The sequence below is a fragment of the Takifugu flavidus genome, chromosome 15 (assembly GCF_003711565.1).
Source record: "Takifugu flavidus isolate HTHZ2018 chromosome 15, ASM371156v2, whole genome shotgun sequence".
In the NCBI taxonomy this organism is placed as follows: Eukaryota; Metazoa; Chordata; class Actinopteri; order Tetraodontiformes; family Tetraodontidae; genus Takifugu; species Takifugu flavidus.
The window spans coordinates 2,411,978-2,433,315 of NC_079534.1; the positions used below are offsets into that span (position 1 = coordinate 2,411,978).

Here is a 21,338-nt window from a genome sequence, read left to right on the forward strand (position 1 = left end):
CCGAGTCCTTATTTACAGCGATGATGGGAGAGGTTGATAAGTGTGAAGGAAATTGGACCACAGGCAGCTTTAGCTTAGCTAAGAGGCTAAAGAGGGAGAGTTCATTTACACGTTCGAAATTCCCTCATGAGACCTTTTTTTTTTCCAAAAATAATTTTTGGTGTAAGTTTGGGAACTTTCAGCAGGGGGCTACAGAGCTGACAAGCTCCATGGCAACAGGCTATGGTGACTGGGAGCACTGGGAAAAACAGCTACTGGGAGCAGCAGCTACTGGGAAAAACAGCTACTGGGAGCAGCAGCTACTGGGAAAAACAGCTACTGGGAGCAGCGACCACTGGGAAAAACAGCTACTGGGAGCAGTGACCACTGGGAAAAACAGCTACTGGGAGCAGCGACCAATGGGAAAAACAGCTACTGGGAGCAGTGACCACTGGGAAAAACAGCTACTGGGAGCAGCGACCAATGGGAAAAACAGCTACTGGGAGCAGTGACCACTGGGAAAAACAGCTACTGGGAGCAGCGACCAATGGGAAAAACAGCTACTGGGAGCAGCGGCCAATGGGAAAAACAGCTACTGGGAGCAGCGACCAATGGGAAAAACAGCTACTGGGAGCAGTGACCACTGGGAAAAACAGCTACTGGGAGCAGCGGATACTGGTCACCAAGTACAGGAGGAGCTGAGAAAGAGAAGTTTGTTCCGCTAACCTGTTACATTTCTCCTATTTTCTCACGACACAGCGGAACAGCACATTCACTAAAGGACACTTGACCTTGCTGACCTTGGTGCTCAGGCTGCCACTGAGTAATAATCGAGGGGGGGGGGACATTAGACACTGACCGAACCACCGAGGGGAAAATAAAAAGATGACGAACCTGCTTGAATCACCAGCACACGAGGCCACGTCTCACTTGAAAGATTTGGACAGATAAGTCGAGAGGATTCGACACTTAGAAGCCGAACGTGGTGGCACAAGTCAAATTTAAAGGCAATGTTGCTAATCCACATTTCAAAAGGAATTATTAATAGGCCCACTAAGAATAGACGCTGTCGATGCCTGCGAGCGGCCCTGACTTCAAGCTGTGTTACATAAAACGTAATGAATTCAGCCTCTGCGTTACCAGGGAGAAAAGCTGGGCTGCTTCATTATGAGGATGTGTTGCAGAGGTCAGGCATTTTATTATTTCATGCTTGATCCTATATGTTTCAAATCATCACACAACAAAGTATTTTACACAAATGGCGCTTAAAGGTCCAACGAGCCTAAAGCTACAGTACCGAAGCACCATCTAGTGACAGCTTTTAATTATCGTGCCATAAAAAAGGACCTTTATTGACACAATCCAGCTCCTATCCCAGCTATCTCATCTCCAGGACATTAAATCAAATGTGGTGCGTTTGTTCAAGAGTTTCGGGGCTCCGGTTGTCTGCTGAAGGTCCTTGAACGACTCTGGTGTTCATCTAGCATACGCAGGATGCTGTCTGCTAGTCCTTTAGTGTCAGGGTGTGTGTCTGGGCCTGCAGATAAAGACTTGAGAAGCTCAGCCACACCCTCCGTCTCCAGCATGATGCAGTAGTGCGACGCTGCAATACAGACAATTCACATTTAGAGATGGCTCCCAGTCTGGGAAAGGAGTTGATGGTGAGCAAGGGAAAACGGTATTTGATCGCTTATTCTGCCTCTTACTGTTGTGACTGCAGACCAGGTGTATGGCCCAGACTGCCCATAGCTGCACCCCCGGAGGTTGAGAGGACTGAAGCAGAGGGCAAAATGGCTGGAATGACCTGAAACATCAACAGCGTGTTGAGATTTCTAGATTTTAAATAGCATTTTGGTGCGAGCTTGTTTGTGTGTGGCTGATAAAATGAGTAAAACCAGTAAAACCAAACTCCTTCCCTCATTTCTCACCTGTAAGAGACCATTTCTCTCCCGATCGGGGTCCAGGTTGGAATTGCGGCATGCTGCGAGGGCAGGAGGGCATGAAAATAAACCAAAGGTGAACCAGTCTGGACCTGCCTAAAAAGAAACACACACACGCACGCACCAGCTGTCCCAGTATGGTGCTGAGGAGCTCGTCACTCAGGGTCCAGGCTTGTGGTCTGGAGGCGAGCTGGGCCAGAATCCCCCCTGCAAAGTAACGCACCTCCATGTCCAACTGAGTGTCCTGCAGCAGACTCAGGACGTGTTCCAGGAGGTCCTCATCCAGCAGGTCTGGCTGTAACTCTTGAACCTCTGCTAAATTGTTCTGCAGTAACATGTGACATCACAGCTGAGGGGCTTTCAGACACCTCAACACCCTTTAACTGTGCACGGGATGTTTCCACACGGACACAGAACTCACCAGGAGGCCCAGAATTTTCTGCTGGATCGAAGGTTCGCCGTAATACGACTGTAAAAACACAAAAACGTGCCACCGTGAGGGAAAATGTGCTATTCCGAGTTGCGTTCGTCAGCCTGCTCCCGCACCTCCAGGACCTCCTGGTACAGCTCCAGGCCCCGGCACTCGATGAAACTGCGCCCGGCGCTGGGCATCTCATCCGTCAGGTTCCACAGAGCCGTCAGGGCGAACTTGAGAGAGGAGTCCAGCGCCCCCACCATGGCTTTCTGCTGCACAATCGCCAGCAGCTGCTGTGAAACAGAGGAGCGAGGATGAGGAGGGAGCAGCCGCCGATGAGGTAAACGCAGAGAGGCTGTTTAGGCGCTAATAAACACCAGCAGACACAACCTAAACTACAATAATTGAAGTGCAGAGAGGCCTGATTGCATACACAGAGAAATATGGATGTGAGTGAATTATGGAGTAATAATAAACAGAGATGTGCGAGTGGAAAAATGGGCTGACGAGTAAATGAGGAGGTAATGGAAAGAAACTGGGACCGGGGGGGAGAAAAAGAGCCGCCAATGCTCTCCAATATATCATGTGCTGAGCAGACCTCGTGTAAATTGGAAACTAAATATTGTGAAAGCGGTAACGCACCTTCATGATGGAGACGTCGCCGCTGAACTGAGCGGTCTCCTCCGCCGACAGCTGCGCATGAATCACACACAGATCATTTCTTCGCACAACTCTCACGCTTTCGCTCACAGTCGGGGACTACGTGGCCGCACAGAGAAACTAACGCCCCGGCAGTGCAGAGCGGGCCCCGAAGCACGGTAAAATAGAGGAAAGAAGTGAGCGGTGACCTTTGACACCAGCAGGCAGATGACGGCAACGGCCATCCTCTGGAGGGTGGCGTCTTCGTGACTGCTGAGCCAGTTAATCACGAGTGTGGCTGCAGAGTACCTGAATGGTGACCACAGTTGGAAGGAAGGCGTCACACAAAGGCACCAAGGATGGTGAACTCAAAATAGAGGGTTCATGTGTGTGATTTGGATCTAGAGTGAGTCTTTGGAATTGTGCTTCAGGAGAATGGATGGAATCATGAGAGAATGATGGAAGATGATGATCTCGCCTCATTTGTAAGATTGGAAATGGGGAAAAAGCAAACTGACTTGTCAAAGGGAACTTCCTGAAGGATGTGTTCACTACAGAGCGCCAGCAGACAGTTCTTCTGCACCTGGAAAGGCAGAAGCAGAAATAAAGAGGGGAATTTCAGTGTGTGAAAGCCGCCTGAAGGTGGCGGAATAGGAGCTAAAACAGATGCTCCAAACAGGAGAGCAGCATCTGCTGGCAGAAGCACCACCGGTGGCTGACCTGCTGGTGGTTGGGGAAGGTCTTCATGGCGTGCAGCAGCTGGGCGACGGCGGCGCCCAGCAGGCTCAGTGGCATGGCCTCGGCCAGGTCCTGAGTGGTCAGGCTGAACACGCAGGCGGTGGCGATCACGTGGACATGGAGGGAAGAGCGGTGGCTCTGCATGGCAGCCAGAACCAGCTAGAGAGCGTTTAGAACCCAAGGACAGGTTTGTTTATTTTACTATCATTCCAGATTCTTACGATGCGGTCTCATTATCATACTTGTGGCCCGCTATTTAAAACGCATCGTACTGGACGTAAGAAGGTAATGGCTGACATCTGTGAGAGGAGGGGTACAAAAGAGTTGTTGGGGGGTAAAAAGGACGTGAGCATTTAGAAGATCACAGAGGTTCCTAATAAACCCCCCAGGTTAAGAAAGTTCGCATGGAAAACATTAAAGAGAGAAGGTCAACAGGAAAATTACCAGGTCTGATTTGAAGCATAAATTGTGGCTTCCTGACCCACTTCCTCCCCGGTTCCCTTGTGCAAGGAAGCGACATTTTAGGCTTCAAGACAGCGTTTCAGAAATTAAAAAAATCCACGTTACGGCCACTTCTGGGGAGCGAAGGCAGAAACGGGACGGCCGTTGGGATAAATCACCTTCAGGATGTCCGGCCTCGGTTTGTCAGTGTCGGCGATCAGATTGTAGAGATGGACCAGGGCCTCTCGTACGAAGCACTGGCGGTCTCGGTAGCGTCGCAGGGCCTCACACACCTGGTCCTCATTAGCTGCTCCAGTTACCTGATGGTGCGCGGATCAGTACAGGAAATGCAATGAGCATATTTAGCATACGCATATACAACCCGAGCCTCAAGTCACCGAGACTTACCTTCAAGTTTTTCTTTGTGCTCAGGATGTCGCAGGTGCTGGTTCCGGTGGCCAGCAGGCCCAAGAAGACCAGCCCGCCCCTCGTCTCAACAAACGTCCTCACCGCCGCCTCAGAGATCTTCTTCTGTCCGGAGATATCTAAAGAAACCAGCGACGGCAGCAGATCGGGACCCCCCTCCAGAAGCTGCCGCACGGCCTCGTTCACGTCTTCTCCGCTGCCGTCGTCCTCGGCGACGTGGTCCTCTGAAAAGTCGAGATGCCTGAGAGCGTCGAGCTGACGGAGGACAAACGTCAACCCCGACGGCGGCATGTGGAGGCGCTGCAGGCGGTGGGCGATCAGGTGCCTCAGGGTGTTCTTGCAGTCCAGGAGGGGGCTGAGATTTGAGACACCACTGCAGGAGATATCCAGACTCTCGAGGTGGGGAAGAGAGCAAACATCTGCCAGGGCTGCGTCGGACAGGTCTGTGTTGGCCAGCTTAAGGGTCCTTAAGCCCCGCAGCGAGCTGAATCCAACCCGAGTCCCCGCGTCTTCCACCAGGGACTCCCAGTCCAGACGTAGCCCATCAAGGGACAACCTCTGCAGGCTGGATCGGCACTCCGGGTTGGAGGCCAGGCCTGAAACAATGGCAGCCCCAGTGAGGCCTCCAGAGGCCCAGGAAGCGTCTAGTTCCTGGAGCCGATGAGGGCAGAGAGCCAGCAGAAAGGCGTTTGGAGACAGTGGACAGCGGCGGACGGTGGCCCGACGCAGGCGAAGTGTTCCGCCGTCTCGGAAAATCCCAACAGTTGTGTCATTCAGTAGTCCTTGTGGGGAGAGGCAAACAGAGGGACGTTGATGGAAAAGTAGCATCAGTTTAGCCACATTTCTGTTTGTGGAGTAGTTTTCCCACCAGTTCAACCTGGCACAAACCACTGAGCTAATAAATCACAGGGTGCTAGATTATGGTCTTCTCCACTGTAGTTTATAGCTAACCGTGTGTGGTGGGAGAGCCTGACCAACTTTATGTCATAAGTAATTCAGACATGTTGCGGTTTGCCTTTGCTGGACTCTTCTACAGGGTTCTCAGCACTCTGTGGCCACAGACTGCCCTCGCCCCCGATGTGAGCCTTTTCTGTTCTCCTGACCCACCTTTAGCTGCCATCGTATGCATTAGCTGGTCGGCCACCTCCTGTGGGAACACAGGGGCCCAGCTGAAGCACATGGAGCCGTCTGTTCGGCCCCTGCACAGGGCCGGGAGGCTGCAGCAGACCCGAGACAAGCAGAGATCACACAGAGTCTGCGGGCCCTCGCACTCCTGCAACGCAGAAGAGAGAATAGAATAGATCCGGATCAAATGACATCAGCACGGTGCTGACTTCTGCCAGGCTTCTCCTTCTGACGGCTGCGCGCTTGACACAGGATCTCCAGCCTCGCTGTCTAATTTTATCCGCTCAGGCACAAGCGGAGGCTTAAATCAGCTAATCCGGCCGCTCGGCGCACGAGCGCGACTGCAAAATTAACGGAATTCTGCGTTATTTCACAGCGACAGTGTTCGCAGAAACGATCATTTCAAAAAGAAAACCCAACCTAAATCGAGAAAGGGAAAAAACGACAACACGGACCGACGTCACAGGGTCAGACTCACCATGATGAGATGTGTCAGAAAATAAACCAATAAACAAACAAAGTTGACAGGGCGTTCAGGATGTCCGGTTACGTCATTCTGCATAAGAGGCTCGTAATGTTTCTCAAAATTCGAATATTGTCGGTGTTGTGGACCGTCTCCGGTGTCACCAGTCGGTCACACACGCACGCTTCCTATTGGCCCGTGCTCGTGACGTCATCTTACACGTGGGTATGTGTGTTTATTCCCGTTATCTTCAATTGTTTGTTTATTTATCTTGTGCCAAGCCGTTTTTCTTCCTTTTCATATTTTAAATGGAGTATTAATGAATATTTATTCAGGCTTTTGTTTTAGTTTTGTTTTACTATAAAGTTGTCAGGTTTAAAATTAAAGTTGGACGAGTTCTCAGTCTGTCCATCAGGCCTGAAACTGAGTCTGCTCTGATGTCATTTTTTTAAATGGTGGAACAGATGAAAAGAAACAACCTAATGAGCCTCAAAAGCTAATCAGAATTATTTATGCGTACAGTTGATGTGAGACAGGCAGAGGTTTTGTCAAGCTGACTGAGGACTGCTGTATACATCTCACTCCAAACACCATAAAACCCTCAAAAAAGGATAAACAAAGCTCACATGCACATGCACGCATGCAGCACATCCTTGCTTACACATGAATGATCTGTCTAGATTACTCACAAATCTCTCCACCCACACGCTGAGGGATTTCTCCCCACATAGAGAAGGCCCGCGCATCAAAGGCCCGGCTTCCTCCTCAGTCCAAAACACTCAGCCGAGGGGCGTTCATTGTGCTGCACATCCCCTCCGCATATTGTCCTCATAACCAAATAAACACAGCTGCCGATAGCTCTAGGAGACGCACGCATCCCTTAAACCGAGGAGAGAGCAGACCGTGTGGAGCTACCGAATCGATCAGTCAGCAGATGAGCAGATAGGAAGCAGCACATCGAGCAGGATGACACGCAAGGCTGGATGAACGGTGGGGGGATTGTAGAACCTTGCCAATTCAGATTGTGGACTTTTTGACACTCACTCCTCACTGGGACGCCCAGGCGTTCTTACTCTGAACTTTTTTTTGTTTGTGGTGAAACCTTAGATTTCTTCCCGAGCTCCACGTGACATCAGAGGAAGAAGGCAGGGCCAAGCCTCCTCTCTCCAAAGTCCCATCGTCGGCCTCCCTCTCCTCTGTGTGTGAGCTCCCCTCTGCCATTCACCTCGTGGGCCGAGTCTGCTTGTGCCACCGCTGCGAGCAGGACCAGTGGACTCGGTGAGAGACGGGAGAGAAGCACAGGAGAATGGACAGCATGAACCTAGAGAGAAGACACAACTGAGACACCAAGCTGGGACTGACTCGCGCCTCCTGGTCCACCCACACAGGTATTTTACTTCACAAAACATCCTGAATGCAGCAAAATGCATCGTGAAATACTGAAATGGTGTATTGTGGTGTATTTGAACATTAAATCTGCAAGAATCCGACCTCACATACCATAGTGAGTCTGGTCAGCAAAGCTGCAAAGCTGCGAGTCGTCGGCTGGATTTTGAGATGTTCAGAGACTTCCATGATTCAACAGGGACATGTGGGCTGTGATGGCTGACTTAATGAAGACCAGCGAGCTGGGAGTGACAGAGAAACTTGGCGGCGGTAGCCGTCATTCGCGGCTCTACCCGAGGAGCCTCTATGAAAACATTGTCACTTCTCTCGGGTCAGCGCCTGCGAGCTTCACATTGTGAGGTTAGAGACTTGCAGACGAGCCAGTTGCTGAGACTGAGCTATTGTGTGATCACGGAAAGATGGGGGAAAATTCCCCTCTGGATAATAATAATAAGCGGCTGACTGTGCCAAGGTGTTTCTGAGCACTGACACGTGGCCCGTTTTCCTAGAAATGCCTTTTTCCTTTGCCCCCAACTGGATCAGGCACTTCTTTCAATCACTAAGCTGCCGTGTCTTCAGAAACCTGATGCTCCTGTATGTTTCCATAAAGGGGAAGCATGATGCATTCATGCAACAAAAAGATTTTAAAAAAGAACTCTTGTTCTCATGCAGCAGCTTGATTTTAGGTAATTCTGAGAGATTTGTCCCACTAATTATGGTCAGGACTCTTCAGAGCAGCTAGACGTCAGAAGACCACAAAAATGATCTTGTCTCTTCCTACGGTTGATTTCATTCTCCTTCGCTGGCTTCAGAAAATCTGTGAAATGCTGTGAAGTGGAGCCTGTCAGATGTATTCAAATAAAATTGCCTCCTCATTCTCCATATCCACCAGACAGCCCCTGACTGAGCCTGGCGTGCCAGAATAATGCCAAAGTTGATTGGTCTTTTAGTAAAGTTCCAGATCCGATCATCATGGCTGAATAAGAACCATTATTCACTTTGTATACACCTTGGAACCCAAGATCCATTTGGTCTGCCGTCAAAACCGATTAACGTACGCTTTCTCTTCCAAAAGACTGTAAATACAGTGGAAACAAGGATTCCTCTGCCCCTGCTGATATCCAGATCACCACACGGATTTCATCCTCAGCACAATCATGACATTCGTTCCAACTATGTTGTTTTCATTCTGGGCTTTAGGTTGATTTAAAAGGTATGGGACGGCTCTCTACGAGCTCCAGAGGCTGGTAAACCTCACGCCCAGACACCTGATACAGATGTGTCAGCAGCTGTAATGACAGAGGGTGCTTTGAAACTATGAGTTATGATAGCGGATCTGCGGTGGGTGGGTGGGTGCCACCGTGCGCGATGCACCACAGGCATAGCAGCAATCACCTCTCACCGGTGGCAGGGCTGTCTGCAGCCGTGTGTGGAACCAGCCGCGCCTCTGCCACAGAGCGTCAGCTTTCACTTTAATGCCGGCTTCATTTTCACTTTTACGCTGACTCGGTGATTGAGCTGGACTCTGTTGAGCCTCGGCTCCCCTGGATCGCTCCAACAGATGCTCCCGGACGCTTTCACGCTTGTGTGCCAAGTGGGTTCATATTAGATGGTATTAAATTAGAGCAGAAAAGAAAACATGCGGCTGGAAACTGGACAGAAAGTAGAAAAATGTGCGGTGCCGAATGGGAAACGTTTTCATACGCGTTTGGAGCAAATTGATGATGATATCATGGCTGTTTTTTTTTTCTTTCTCACCCTTGGAAAGTTGCTCAAAAGTCACAAATTAGGTATAAAACTAAGATCAGCTAATTAAGTTTCTTCAGCGGGAATCAAATAAATGTGAGATGAGCATGAATGCTCCCTTGTTTGGGAGTTGAAACCATACAAGAATCACAACCCTTGTTCTGTTCTATTAATAGATCCGTCGTTTTGGAGCGATAAAGACAATAGGAACCATGGGGATAAGAGCATGGAGTATATTTGTTCTGGTCGCTCTGTCCTTCTGGGGCAACAGTCAAGCTCTGACCAAGAACACCCTCCTCTCCCGCATCCGAAGAGCTCCAGAGGCAAGTGGGGAAACCAGAAAGTGCTCCTACACCTTCCTGGTCCCTGAGCAGAAGATCACAGGGCCCATCTGTGCCGCGCGTGGTCAGGTCCCCGACAAGGACCGGGTGACGCGCCTGGATGTGGCTGCGGTCCGCGACCTCCTGTCGAAGCAGCGCAGGGAAATGGAAACTCTGAAACTGGTGGTGGATGTAGATGGGAACATGGTGAATGAAATGAAGCTTTTAAGGAAGGAGAGCAGGAACATGAACTCCAGGGTGACGCAGCTCTACATGCAGCTGCTGCACGAGATCATCAGGAAGCGGGACAACTCGCTGGAGCTCGCTCAGCTGGAGACGCGCGTTCTCAACGCCACTACGGAGTCTCTGCGCTTGGCCTCCAGGTACAGGGAACTGGAGGCTAAATACGCCGCCTTGTCTGCAATAGTCAACAACCAGTCGGTCGTGATTGGGATGCTGGAGGAGCGCTGCATGCAGGTATACAGTCAGAGGTATGAGCAGCCACCCGTGGGACCTCCACTTGTGCAGGTGGTGCCCGAGAACATTCCCGTGCATGTGCCACGCTTCACTAACGAGATCCAGAGGGACAACACTCGAGGGTTTGCCCGCGACAGGGGGTCTCGCTCGGGGCCATCGCCCACCACTGGCAGCCTGGAAGTACAGAAACCTCCACAGAGCAACTTCAGCGCAGAAGGTGAGTGAACAGAAAGTATCCAGGTGTCCTTCAACCCGGCAACACACACATCCGCTGTGTGGGTGCAGAACGGCCATGGTTAAAACCATATTTTCAGAGGTTAAGGATTTGCAGCTTCAGCTGGAACACCTGGGAGACAAAGTCCAGGAAGCAAAGCAAAAACCGACCAGGCTGCGTTTGCTCATCAACATACATTCTCCATGCTTTAGAACGACCTCCTCCAAGAATAACAAGGTGTGCGTTTCACTACAGCGGTGTATGAAAATTTACAAGGTTGTTCCATTTGCTCTGAGGCACGGACAGAACTCGGGCTGAAATGATGATGATGATGGCTCCTGCAGAGCGAGCATCAGCCTTTAAACAAACATTTGCTGTTTGGTTAAAAAAATACTAAAAATACTGTCATTAGAACAGGACAGGTATTTTATTAAAGTAACCAATTTTCCTTAATTCTCCTCTGCTGCCCTTGGAAGACCAACTTCAACTTTGTGGACCTTTCCTGGAATTCCTTTTAGCGCTGGCTGTACAGTTGGCTACAGGTCACCTAGAGCCTTGACCTTGATGTGAAATGGAGCTAAACTGCTGCTTAAACACTGAAAATATGCATGTTTCCCCTCTCATCTGAAAGGCTTCTTCAGTCCATGAAGTGCCCTAAAGTCTAAGCTCTTAGTCGCTAATGCACATGCATCCAGGATGTTTAATAAATCAGAATACCGCTGCTGACAGGCGTACATATGCTGGTCTATATATAAACCATAATTAGGAGAGAAGAAGCTCTGTTGGTGTCTCCTCCAGCCTTGTCCGTCTGAACCGCAGTGGCTCTGTGAATTGACAATATCCTGCTACATTTATAGGAAAGGCGCTTTCCTAAGGCAGTGAGTGGCAGCCTGTCACTGCATATTTTCCGCTCTCTTACCACCCATCTCTCTTTCTTATTATTCTTTCCATCAGGCCCGTTTAGAGACTGCCTCGCCGCGCAGGACGCCGGCCACGCCACCAGCGGCATGTACCTCATCAAACCAGATGAAAGCGAGAGGCCCCTGCAGGTGTGGTGCGAGCAGGGGATAGACGGTGGGGGCTGGACCGTCATCCAGACCAGAAGAGACGGATCCGTTAACTTCTTTAGAAACTGGGAGAACTACAAGGTGATGACAGTGACCTTTGACCCGCACTGTCTGTCTAGCTGTCTTTGGCACCGTAGCAACAACAACAGGGACGCGATTACGCACCTCATCCACCATCTGGGTCCTTTTGGACTCCATCCCTGGCCATGATCCTGTTTTTATTGCTGTAAAATATAACACCCTGTCAGCGCCAGTGTTTGTCTAAGACTGTGGTTTGAGATTTCCATTATGAAAGGAGAGACAGCCCAGTATATGTTCAGCAGCTCAGCCTGCAGGGGATCCTCTCCAAAACCTCCCCGTGCCTCCTCCGGCCTCACACACTCGCCGTGCGGACCTTCTGGTGGCGGCTCCGAGGGACCGATGGGGTTTGTTTCTCTCCTGGCAGCCTCGTCAGCCATCCGGTGTTCCATGAAGCTTGCCCAGGCTTGCTCTAAATTGCCATCTCCAAAGTTGATTTGCGTCTGCGCATAAACGGCCGCTAAATGAAACCGTACATCGTTCATCATCTCCTGGATCCCTCCGTTAATCCTCATTCCCAAACCCCAACCGTCTCCACGGCCAGATGCGAAGCCTTCGTGGTTCTTGCTCACGAGCTCTGGGGGCTGCGGCGCCGTTAGCTGCAATCCAAGAAATCTGTGGGGTTTTGAGGACCGAGGAGATTTTCCCTGCATGGGCCCTTCGCAGTGGATGTTTTTAGAAGACTTTTCAAACACAGTGTGACTTTCCTTTCGCCGCATTGTTTGAAGTTTCCAAGTTTACCGCAAAACATCATCAGAAGGAATTTCTTATTTGTTTCCCGTTACAACAGGAGGGTTTGCACCCATAAACAGTTCTCATGTTTCTAAACTGCTCAGGCAACCACATGAAAAACCAATGTGCGCAGTTTTCTCTTGTTCTTTTGTGTAACCTCTCTTTTTAACCCCCCTTTGACTCAGAGTGGCTTTGGCAACGTGGATGGGGAGTACTGGCTCGGCCTGGAGGGCATCTACAAGCTGGGGAGGCAGGGGGACTACAAGCTGCTGGTGGAGCTGGAGGACTGGATGAACAAGAAAGTCTACGCTCAGTACAGCAGCTTCCATCTGGAGCCCGAGAGCGAGGGCTTCCGGCTGCGACTGGGGACCTACCAGGGCAACGCCGGGGACTCGCTCAGCAGCCACAACGGCAAGCAGTTCACCACCCTGGATCGAGACAAGGACGCCTTCATAGGTACCCGAACACGCGCCATCTTCAGATATTCTGAAGCTCCTGTGACCTGTACAGACACGTAATCGTCACCCGATTCCCGTTTCAGGCAACTGCGCCCATTTCCACAAAGGAGGCTGGTGGTACAACGCTTGCGGCCAGTCCAACCTGAATGGCGTGTGGTACGCGGGAGGCGTATACCGCAGCAAATTCCAGGATGGGATTTTCTGGGCCGACTACGGCGGCGGCTTCTACTCCATGAAGGGTGTCAGAGTGCTCATCAGGCCAATAGACTGAAGAGATACTGAATCCAGGCTGGTCCAGGGGCACCTATGGAGGCCGGAGCAAAGCTGACCCTCATTCTAGATTGTGACTAAACGTACGAGCAAGCGGTGATTCATCACAGAACTACAGCAGCGCCGATCGGAGAAGGACTCAAAGTTGGAAGTTCCCCCCACAGTTGCACCAAATGGAGTTTGGGAACGTATTTTTTTTTAAAAGTATCAACCAAAAATGAGCATCAACAATGCACGTTGGAGCCGCCTCATCTTCACCGCTCTCGTGTTCATTCTTATAACAACATAAATGTATAAAACAAACTTTAATGGTTTTTAACTTGAGCTGGAAAACACATTGAGTTAAGGCCGCTAATGCATATTTTCTAATTTTGTATACTTTGACCTCGGTACTGTACGTCGAAATAGACTGACCCAGAGCAGAAATGATAATTTATATATACAATTAACTTATCATAACAGTAAAAGGGGCCAGGTGTCCCTGTGGGGAGGGTAAATGATCCTACAGAGAGTAGAAGTCATTTCCTCCATCATATTTATGACAATCATTGTCAAAGTGGGCTTGCACATTTTAAAATTGCTCTCATGCGTGTATGTTTTCCTCGTTTGGTCGTTGATTACATTTCAGCACGACATCGAGATTCACGAGAGATTGTTTGAGGTTAAAAACAGCAAAAAAGAAAACGTGAGATTGAATTTCTTTTTAGTTCTGAGCGGTTTTCGAGTGGCAGAAATATGCTGACTAAGTGTGCGGACAGTCACTCAGGCAGCCGGGCAGACAACGAGAAACACATTACTGGAAAAGCCAGACGGGATGGAGGGGGAGGAGGGAGCAGGATGAACTTCGGATGGAGCTGTTCCAAATTTCCGAACCCCCCCCCCGCCCCTTTCCCTTTTAGAGAAATTTACATTCTTTCCATGCAAAAGCTCCTCAGCCCCATGTTTTTCATTAAAATATACCTAATTGACGGTCACGCTTGCCTGCCCTCTGTAATGGTCAGCATGGAGGGAAAAGTGGCGACTTTTGGGGGATACAGGCTTAGATGTGGTGGGTTTGCTCAAACAATGCAACAGACTTCTGGTGTCTGAAACTCAAATAAAACCTTCAAACTCACATTTTTCTTTAGTACTTAGTGTCCACAAGGGCTCTCACACGCATGAAGCAATAAAAAAAAGTCAGCATCCTTGTTAAATCCCATTTATGAACACATGGCGTCTTAACTTTTATGTTTTTCTTTAAATCCGGCACTTTTATGACAGCACCACCCGCCTGTCACCAGCCTGCTGCATCTGACGCTGCGAGCCTCACCAGCAATCACCGCAAGAGCTCCAGGCCTTCCAGGCCTTCCAGGAACTCCAGCACCCACACTGAACCTTCACATTTCCCAGCACAGCGTCGCACTTGTACGGATATTTGTGATTAGCCCACAAACGACTGGTTTCTGCACCATTCGAGTAGGTGACATCGACGGCAGAGCTGGACGGACCACACAGGCCTTAAAATACACAGGGAGCACACTGAGGATGCCCGAGCGCCGCCGGGGTTCGGTCCCCTGGGCGCCGCTGTGGGTTTCCAGGAGTCAAAGCCTCCTTTGTTGCACGGCGGAGCTGAGAGTCACCGACAGGGATTAGTCGAAGTGGAGCTGACTCAACTGCTGTTTGGTGAAAGACATCCGCTGTTTGGGCGAGTGTCCGTGAGAGTGACTCATTAGCCGAATCAACCAGCCAATTAACGGGCAGGATGTGGAGACGTTTTCTTTGAAAATAAGCACCGTGATTAAACTCTGCCCCAAATGTGACAGTTGCAGGAGTCTGTAGCTAAGCCCGTTGCTCGGTGCCCTTTTGATTTAAAGCCCAGCAGACACTTGTTTAACATGGATCTTCATTTAGAGGGTCTGGGGAGACTCGGCCCCCAGCTCCACTTTCCACTATTCCCTTATTAGTCGCAACCATACAAGTCAAGTGTTGAGATTGTGCAATAAGATTTATTTTAAGGAGTTTAGCGATAGGAAAAATGTCGGCGCGCTCCAACTCGTATTTAGGGGAAAAACAAACAAGGGGACGTTTGAGAAATGTGCTCATATTCTCTCCAGATATTGAACTTGCGGCGACCACATAGTCAAGAGGAGCAGCTGGCATGAAAAAGGTTGTTTATTTTATCAAGTAATGCTTTTTTGTGAGAATGCTGGGGAAGCAGAGTCATCAGTAACGGTCAGCAGATTTAAACGTGATACACGATTTCACAGCGTGATTAATGCGGGGGGGGGGGGGGCTGTTTGAGGCTCCCCGTCTGCCTGGTGAGACAGCGCCAGAGGAGACATCTTCCCGGCTGCTCGAATGTTCCTAAACAGTGAAAAAACAAAAACTAAACCTCCATCCTCATGAGAGACAAACGCCGACAGATGGAACCGCAGGAATGTTTTACATCGGAGCTCTGAAGCAACACTTACATCAGCAACACCAATACTTTCACCGTCTAATAAAAAGTAGAAAAGATACAAAAAAAAGGAAACACACAGGATTTTGTCTATGTTCTTTGGGGGGAAAAATTATGTCGCAAACGGAATGAAGCCCAAAACTGAAATCAAGCTGGATCCAAGAGCCAGCCCTGAATGTGCTCTCAGTGTGATTAGCCCCATTTTTCTGCCCTTTCTGAACTTTGGAATGTGAGACAGGAAATTTTCTGTCTGATCTCTTCATTTAGAAGTGGTAGCCCTTTCAGTTTGTGCGTTCTGGAGGAGCTGGATGGGGGTTGGGATGGTCACTTGTTGGAAACTGATTTGGAAAACTTCACTGAGATCGTTAAAAGTATTATGTGTGCATTTATTAAATAACATGGAAAAAAGCTCATTTTAGCTGTGAAGTTGATCATTGGAGCTGACTGAGAACCCACTCTGGGCCATGTATAGAGCTCTGCTTCAAAATAAACAATAAAAAAAATAAAAACATTGTGTAATTTTTCATTTTGAACCTGTGATATACGTAAATGAAACCAGCACAACAAATGTGAAGTCATAGAGGGCATATTAGGTAAATATCAGCTCATGTCATGTTAAGCAGAACATGAATAAAAATGACTGAAAAAATTAAAAATAAACAACTACATGTACTGCACTACACACACACACACACACACACACACACACACACACCTACAGGGGTGCTTTGGTGCTTTTACCTATCTATGTACGTTTGTTAATGAACACGTAAACTATAGGGTATTTGACCTTTCGTGGTTTGTAAATACCGGATAGTTTAATTAAAATGCTCCCGTTTTGATGATTATTAAACCCCAAAACGACTTGAGCATGAGCGACGTGCCAAACACGTGAGGTACTGCGCCATCTAGCGGTGGTAAAAAAAGAAGTCATAGAAAGAGACCTCCGTGTCGCAGAGTGATGGCGTCACGTCGATACTTTTCAGACGGCGCCATGGCGGCTCATGCTAGCGAGCTTGAGATTGCAAAGAAAAATTTAACTGATGCTATCGGTGATAATGTCAAGCAGTGAGTTATATATGTGCTTTGTCTTTCTGGCGTTTTAATTTCTCTTTCTTCTTTTGTTGGTGGAGGCACAGAGTGTTTTTCTATTAGTTGGTGCTAATCGTCAGCCTGTCAACATTTGCTAATGTTTGTAGCATTTAGTTTTAGCATTCATTTATTCTTGTTTTGTTTTTTTTAAACTGCTGCAACATTTACTGCATCTAAAAGCAGATGTAGTCATAATGCCACACATTTTGATACTAATAAGTTAACCATGTTAACATGATTACAGATCGTTCGTGCGTGTTGCAAGTGCATGACAAATGATGTCATCTTTGTGGTTTGTCTTCATTCAGTTACTGGGCAAATTTGAAACTTTGGTTCAAACAAAAGATCAGCAAAGAGGAGTTTGACATCGAAGCTCGTCGCCTATTGTCTCAGGAAAACGGTCAGTACCCATAAATAAATGAAAAAGCTGAAAGCAAGCATCTTATTTAATTTACTCCTTTCTTTCTCTTCAGTTCACGTCCATAATGATTTTCTGCTGGCCATTTTAACACGCTGCCAGATCATCGTTTCCACACCAGGTATATTGTTAAACTTGTTTATTTCTGTATTTTTATGCTGCCTTACAACCATTTCTAACCATATAGATATGCATCCCGGACAGAAATGCAGTATATTATTATTCTTGTAATGTGTTTGTGTAATAATTTTGATGTTAAATGTTTAATTAAAAAGATGTTTTAGATCTCCATTATTAATTCTTTTACAATGTTGTATATATGCACCTTTTTTGTGCTCTAGATGGCACAGGGCAAGGGGGTCCAGCTTCAAAGCCTGGCAAACCAAAAGGGAAGAAGAAATGTTCTTCTAGACAGAAATTTGATGTAAGAATGTGTTCTTAGACTTTTCTACAGAGGCTTTATTTCTCAAATGAGCATCCTCTATCAAACCCGGTATAAAGGTGGCACAAAGTGCATAATTTGAATATTTTTATGCCTCCTCCAGCATCGTTTCCAGCCTCAGAATCCTTTAAGTGCAGCTCAGCCTTTTAGCCCACGGGAGGTGGGAGGTGAGGAAGAAGAGTTGCGTCTTAGTGCCCACACTTTACTCCTACCCACGCGGGGCCAGCTGGAGGCCCGGATGATGGTGACGGCCTTTGAGTTGGGCCTGGATAACATCACGGATGACGCTGTCAGCACCATGGTCCATGCTGTTGAGGTTTGTAGCATCTATACTCAAAGTGCTGCTAATTTGCATAATTTTGCCTGTGAAAATATCGGTATCATTTCCTACTTTGACTGATACTGTTTACAAGAAGGCGTTGAACTTTTTATGGTTCGAGTTAACAATTTCATCGTTATTATTCTGTGGGTCTGTTACAGCATCATTTGAAAGATGTCCTGACTTCTGTAATCACCCGGAGGAAGGCGTATCGGTTACGAGACGGTCACTTCCCGTACGCCTTTGGCAGCGACGTTACACCCCAGCCGTATCTAAAGAACAGCCTCGCCGCCTACCACAGCGTTATCGAGTGGTAAGGGTGACGGTTCCTCTGATTCCCACTTGTAGGCACAGTAACGGTTTAGTTTTCACTTTTGTTCGAGGCGATCTTCCTCCTTACTCCCTATGCTGATGTCATTCTTCGATTTCTCCAGTCCACCTCCAAGCGCTTCTCTCCCTGCTGGTCCGCCACCTCAGATTTTCCCCGATGAAGCCGAGCAACAAGCTGTTCACTTATTGGCGTGTTCCGCCGACAAGCTCCCGGCTCCCCTCCCTCCGATAAGCATGTTTGATCTCCTGGAGGCCTTACAGGTGTGTGACAATTGCTGCAGGCAATAGGCAAACATCACATTTGAATGTAGCTTTAGCTCTAGCTCGTGCTAAAATAAACACAACGATGAACGTGACTTTCCTAGTCTGTGTTCTCTGAACTTTGACCTGAACAAAACAGAAAACAGACATTAAATTTGTGCTGAGACGTGACTGCAGCACCAGTATTTTTTTTAATCATTTTACTTTGTATAATCATTTTACTTTGTAATCAGGAGCCGTATTCGCTCAACTATCTGAGGTCTGCATGGTCCCATATCTGTCTCTGTGTGATGCAGGTTCACCACGGCGTGATGCCTTCCCACACGATGTACGCCTTGAACATGGAGCGCATCCTGTGTCGGATTTGGCACCCGAGCCACGAAGAACTGGAGCAGGACCGCGTGCACCGACAGCGCATCGCTGCGAAAGACGGCGTGCTCGTCAGCTGAGACTGTCCAAGTTAGGACTGAATATTAACCGTAGAGACTTTTATGGCCAACAGTCCGCGCGGCACGACTCAGTTCCTTCTTCTTCTTTTTTTTAACTGTCTGGAAAAATGTCTTTGCCGTTGCACATAAAGATAAAACATGGAGGATGAAACAAAGCCGACACATACCGAGGTGGTGGGTGTCCGGCCGCCTGTCAAACTGTTATATTTCCAGTCATTTGGCAGCCTAAAATGATGGGGAGATGTAGATCTGTGCATTAGGCCGTATTGGCCTGTCTAAGTGCTAAGTCTGATTTCAGACACTCTTGCAGTCCACACGGTGTAAAGACGAGTGTCACACAAGTGTTCCCATAAGCTGTTCGCTGGAGTTTAAATTTCTCAGAGCTCCCAAATATGTGGTCGTAAAACATTTGTGTTTAGTCGAAGCGTATAAAGAAACACCAGTTTTATGCGAGGGGCTCGTTTAATGTACATTACAGGCATTTATGTCGGGAATAAATATTTTTATACAGGACTCTGGCAGTACTTGTGATGATTCTTCCAATAAAGTGGGGTTTTTTTGTGTGTGTGTGTGGCTGAGCGCGCCGTTGATGCGCGTAAACAGAGCTGATCCATTAGGAGTCACCGGCTGGAGCGGGACGGCGATGACTCATGCGTACACACCCGTCCCGGCGCGCACTCGGGACCCCTTTCGCCATATTTGGCTGCGTGCGCCTCATTTCCGACACCTCTCTGTCCAATAGGCGGGCGCGCCGCACACGCACGCACCCGCGTACACGCCGCACCGATGAGTCAATATCCCGTCTGTCCCAGTTCTTCAATAACAAACAATACGCGCTGGAAGACCGCATCCAAGAAACGCTCCATCACTTCGTGTCCAACTTTTTTTTATTATTTCTTTTTGTATGTACAATTCCGAAGTGCTCAAAAATACAGCGTACAAATATTAGTGTTGTTTCAGGTCTAACATGGATTACACTATCACAAGCTTGTAGGAAGGTTAGGGGATAGAAAGTAAGGCAGTTTCTGTCAGTAAACGCTACACACGCCGAGAAAAGTCGCTGCGTAAAAAAAGGTGTGAGGGGAGTTTGGGTTAGTGTTGCTCTGGACATGCTGCAGGTTGCTCTGTGTTTGCTACTGTGTCGGTAAAAGGTCGTCTGATCCAAACAGGCTCTATAAATTACCTGACGTTGTGTATTATTATCAATATTATTATTATCATTAATACAGGCGGTTTTGCATTGACCCCTGAACATGCGCGCCACAGCCTGAGTGGATAATTCGGTGGATACCCCTCCTCCCTCCCTCCCTCCCCCCCTCCCCCATAGTCTGCATGGCTGAAAGAGCCAGTTTTAAGATGCATTTGGTCCCAAAGTATTGTCCCTTGGTAGTCTAGAACGCTTGGAGCTGCTGCGTCAAAATGAGCTGACAGCCACTGTTCACGTGGTCCATGACTTTTTGTTTGAGCAGAGCCAGCTCGTCCCGGAGGACGTTGGCGGAGGAAACCAACTCCGTGTTTTGGCTCTTAAGGTTTTTGACCCTGTCCTCTAACCGGGCGATTCTTTCCAGCTTCCTTTTCCGGCATTTGGACGCGGCCACCCTGTTCCTCATGCGCTTCCGCTCGGCTTTGATGCGCTCTTGGTCCTCCATGTCGATGGGGGAGAGCGGCGGGGTGTCGCCGGACATCTCGGGCACCGTCTGCGGCTCCTCCTTGAAGGCGTGTAGCCGCTGGTGCTGCGCTGCCGCCACCTGGGGCTCCATGTGGTTGTGGGGCGGTTGCGGGTAACTCATAAGCGGGTGCCTGTCGCCGGCAGGCGCGGACGCGGAGCCCACTGGCCGGTTGAAAGATCCCAGATTTGTGTACTCTGGAGGGTCGCTGCGCACGGAGCAGCTGTTGGGAATCCTGCCGATCTCCGCGGCTGCACCTCCGGGGGCCATGCTGTTGCCTGCCCCGGCCTGCGCGTCCGGGTGGACGGCTGTGTCCTGCTGTTGGTAGTGCATCTCCGCCAGCGCTCTGGCGAAGCCCTCGGCGAAGCCTTCCTGCTCGTCGGAGATGTTCTTGGGACAGATGAACTGTGTGGGAGTGGGAGTCGTCAGCCCGGTGCACGACTGGATGATCAGCCTTTCCAGTTCGGGCGAGGCCAACTTCAGCAAACCGACATCGGGCGACGTGAGGATATCCAGCGCCTTTGAGCTCAGCTGGGGTTTAAAGTTTTTTGGGTCATTCAGATTCAGAGTCATGGACTGTTTGAGAGTTTTGGGGTTGAAACCGTACACCGTCGCCCCGTCGTGCTGAGAGTTGGAAGCGTTCACGGCTTCGTCGTAGAAAGTCGCTTCCATTTTTTTGGACATGAAGTTTCGACCGCGTCGAGGAAAACCCGTTACCGTTGTAAAAGTCCAAAATGGGTCCGATACATATGCTCCGTGGATCCCTGGTCCTGGTTGTGGAGCTCGTCTATTGTCAAAGTTCAACTCACTTGACAACTTCGCGTCCGGAGAAAACTTTTGTTTCTTCTCACCTCTCGACACACAACAACAAAAAAACGTAGTTCCCCCGCGCCGGTCCTCTTTGTTTTCACTCTTGAATCATCTATTCTCATCCCCGCAAACCCAAACTCCGAATACGGATAATTCTTTCTATTACTTCCAACGTGGAGACGAACTTTATCCACCTCTA

At 48.9% G+C, this 21,338-nt stretch overlaps 4 protein-coding genes across 4 annotated transcripts; 2 read left to right on the top strand and 2 right to left on the bottom strand.

Moving 5' to 3' along the window:
• Positions 1 to 1,157: 1,157 nt before the first annotated feature.
• On the bottom strand, positions 1,158 to 6,281 carry LOC130538901 (protein zyg-11 homolog). The gene is made up of 14 exons (XM_057056899.1): positions 6,182 to 6,281; positions 5,686 to 5,851; positions 4,561 to 5,360; positions 4,332 to 4,472; positions 3,694 to 3,870; positions 3,492 to 3,556; positions 3,183 to 3,282; positions 2,977 to 3,027; positions 2,466 to 2,627; positions 2,341 to 2,388; positions 2,044 to 2,244; positions 1,908 to 1,960; positions 1,686 to 1,783; positions 1,158 to 1,582 (listed from the first exon to the last, which is right to left on the bottom strand). Exons 1-14 carry the CDS (start codon positions 6,263 to 6,265, stop codon positions 1,401 to 1,403), a joined length of 2,328 nt encoding a protein of 775 aa, XP_056912879.1. The 5' UTR covers positions 6,266 to 6,281; the 3' UTR covers positions 1,158 to 1,400.
• Positions 6,282 to 6,292: 11 nt separating this feature from the next.
• Positions 6,293 to 14,094, top strand: LOC130538918 (angiopoietin-related protein 1-like). Its single transcript, XM_057056959.1, has 6 exons — positions 6,293 to 7,156; positions 7,274 to 7,554; positions 9,475 to 10,312; positions 11,264 to 11,457; positions 12,372 to 12,642; positions 12,728 to 14,094. The coding sequence occupies exons 3-6, from the start codon at positions 9,511 to 9,513 to the stop codon at positions 12,913 to 12,915; spliced, it is 1,455 nt and encodes a 484-aa protein (XP_056912939.1). The 5' UTR covers positions 6,293 to 7,156; positions 7,274 to 7,554; positions 9,475 to 9,510; the 3' UTR covers positions 12,916 to 14,094.
• A 2,215-nt stretch (positions 14,095 to 16,309) lies between these two features.
• Positions 16,310 to 19,175, top strand: tada1 (transcriptional adaptor 1). The gene is made up of 8 exons (XM_057056977.1): positions 16,310 to 16,419; positions 16,752 to 16,843; positions 16,917 to 16,982; positions 17,203 to 17,285; positions 17,407 to 17,619; positions 17,784 to 17,935; positions 18,057 to 18,213; positions 18,510 to 19,175. Exons 1-8 carry the CDS (start codon positions 16,313 to 16,315, stop codon positions 18,660 to 18,662), a joined length of 1,023 nt encoding a protein of 340 aa, XP_056912957.1. The 5' UTR covers positions 16,310 to 16,312; the 3' UTR covers positions 18,663 to 19,175.
• A 356-nt stretch (positions 19,176 to 19,531) lies between these two features.
• On the bottom strand, positions 19,532 to 21,328 carry LOC130538932 (transcription factor Jun-like). Its single transcript, XM_057056979.1, has one exon. The coding sequence runs from the start codon at positions 21,011 to 21,013 to the stop codon at positions 20,054 to 20,056; it is 960 nt and encodes a 319-aa protein (XP_056912959.1). The 5' UTR covers positions 21,014 to 21,328; the 3' UTR covers positions 19,532 to 20,053.
• Positions 21,329 to 21,338: the final 10 nt, after the last annotated feature.

Coding starts and splice junctions, on each gene's coding strand:
- LOC130538901 (XM_057056899.1), bottom strand. CDS start 6,265: ATGCAGAATGACGTAACCGGACATCCTGAACGCCCTGTCAACTTTGTT. Junction 3,028..3,182: donor TCTGCCTGCTGGTGTCAAAG/GTCACCGCTCAC, acceptor ATTCATGCGCAG/CTGTCGGCGGAGGAGACCGC. Junction 2,245..2,340: donor AGAAAATTCTGGGCCTCCTG/GTGAGTTCTGTG, acceptor ATGTTACTGCAG/AACAATTTAGCAGAGGTTCA.
- LOC130538918 (XM_057056959.1), top strand. CDS start 9,511: ATGGGGATAAGAGCATGGAGTATATTTGTTCTGGTCGCTCTGTCCTTC. Junction 10,313..11,263: donor GAGCAACTTCAGCGCAGAAG/GTGAGTGAACAG, acceptor TCTTTCCATCAG/GCCCGTTTAGAGACTGCCTC. Junction 11,458..12,371: donor GAAACTGGGAGAACTACAAG/GTGATGACAGTG, acceptor CCTTTGACTCAG/AGTGGCTTTGGCAACGTGGA.
- LOC130538932 (XM_057056979.1), bottom strand. CDS start 21,013: ATGTCCAAAAAAATGGAAGCGACTTTCTACGACGAAGCCGTGAACGCT.
- tada1 (XM_057056977.1), top strand. CDS start 16,313: ATGGCGTCACGTCGATACTTTTCAGACGGCGCCATGGCGGCTCATGCT. Junction 16,983..17,202: donor GATCATCGTTTCCACACCAG/GTATATTGTTAA, acceptor TTTGTGCTCTAG/ATGGCACAGGGCAAGGGGGT. Junction 18,214..18,509: donor ATCTCCTGGAGGCCTTACAG/GTGTGTGACAAT, acceptor TGTGTGATGCAG/GTTCACCACGGCGTGATGCC.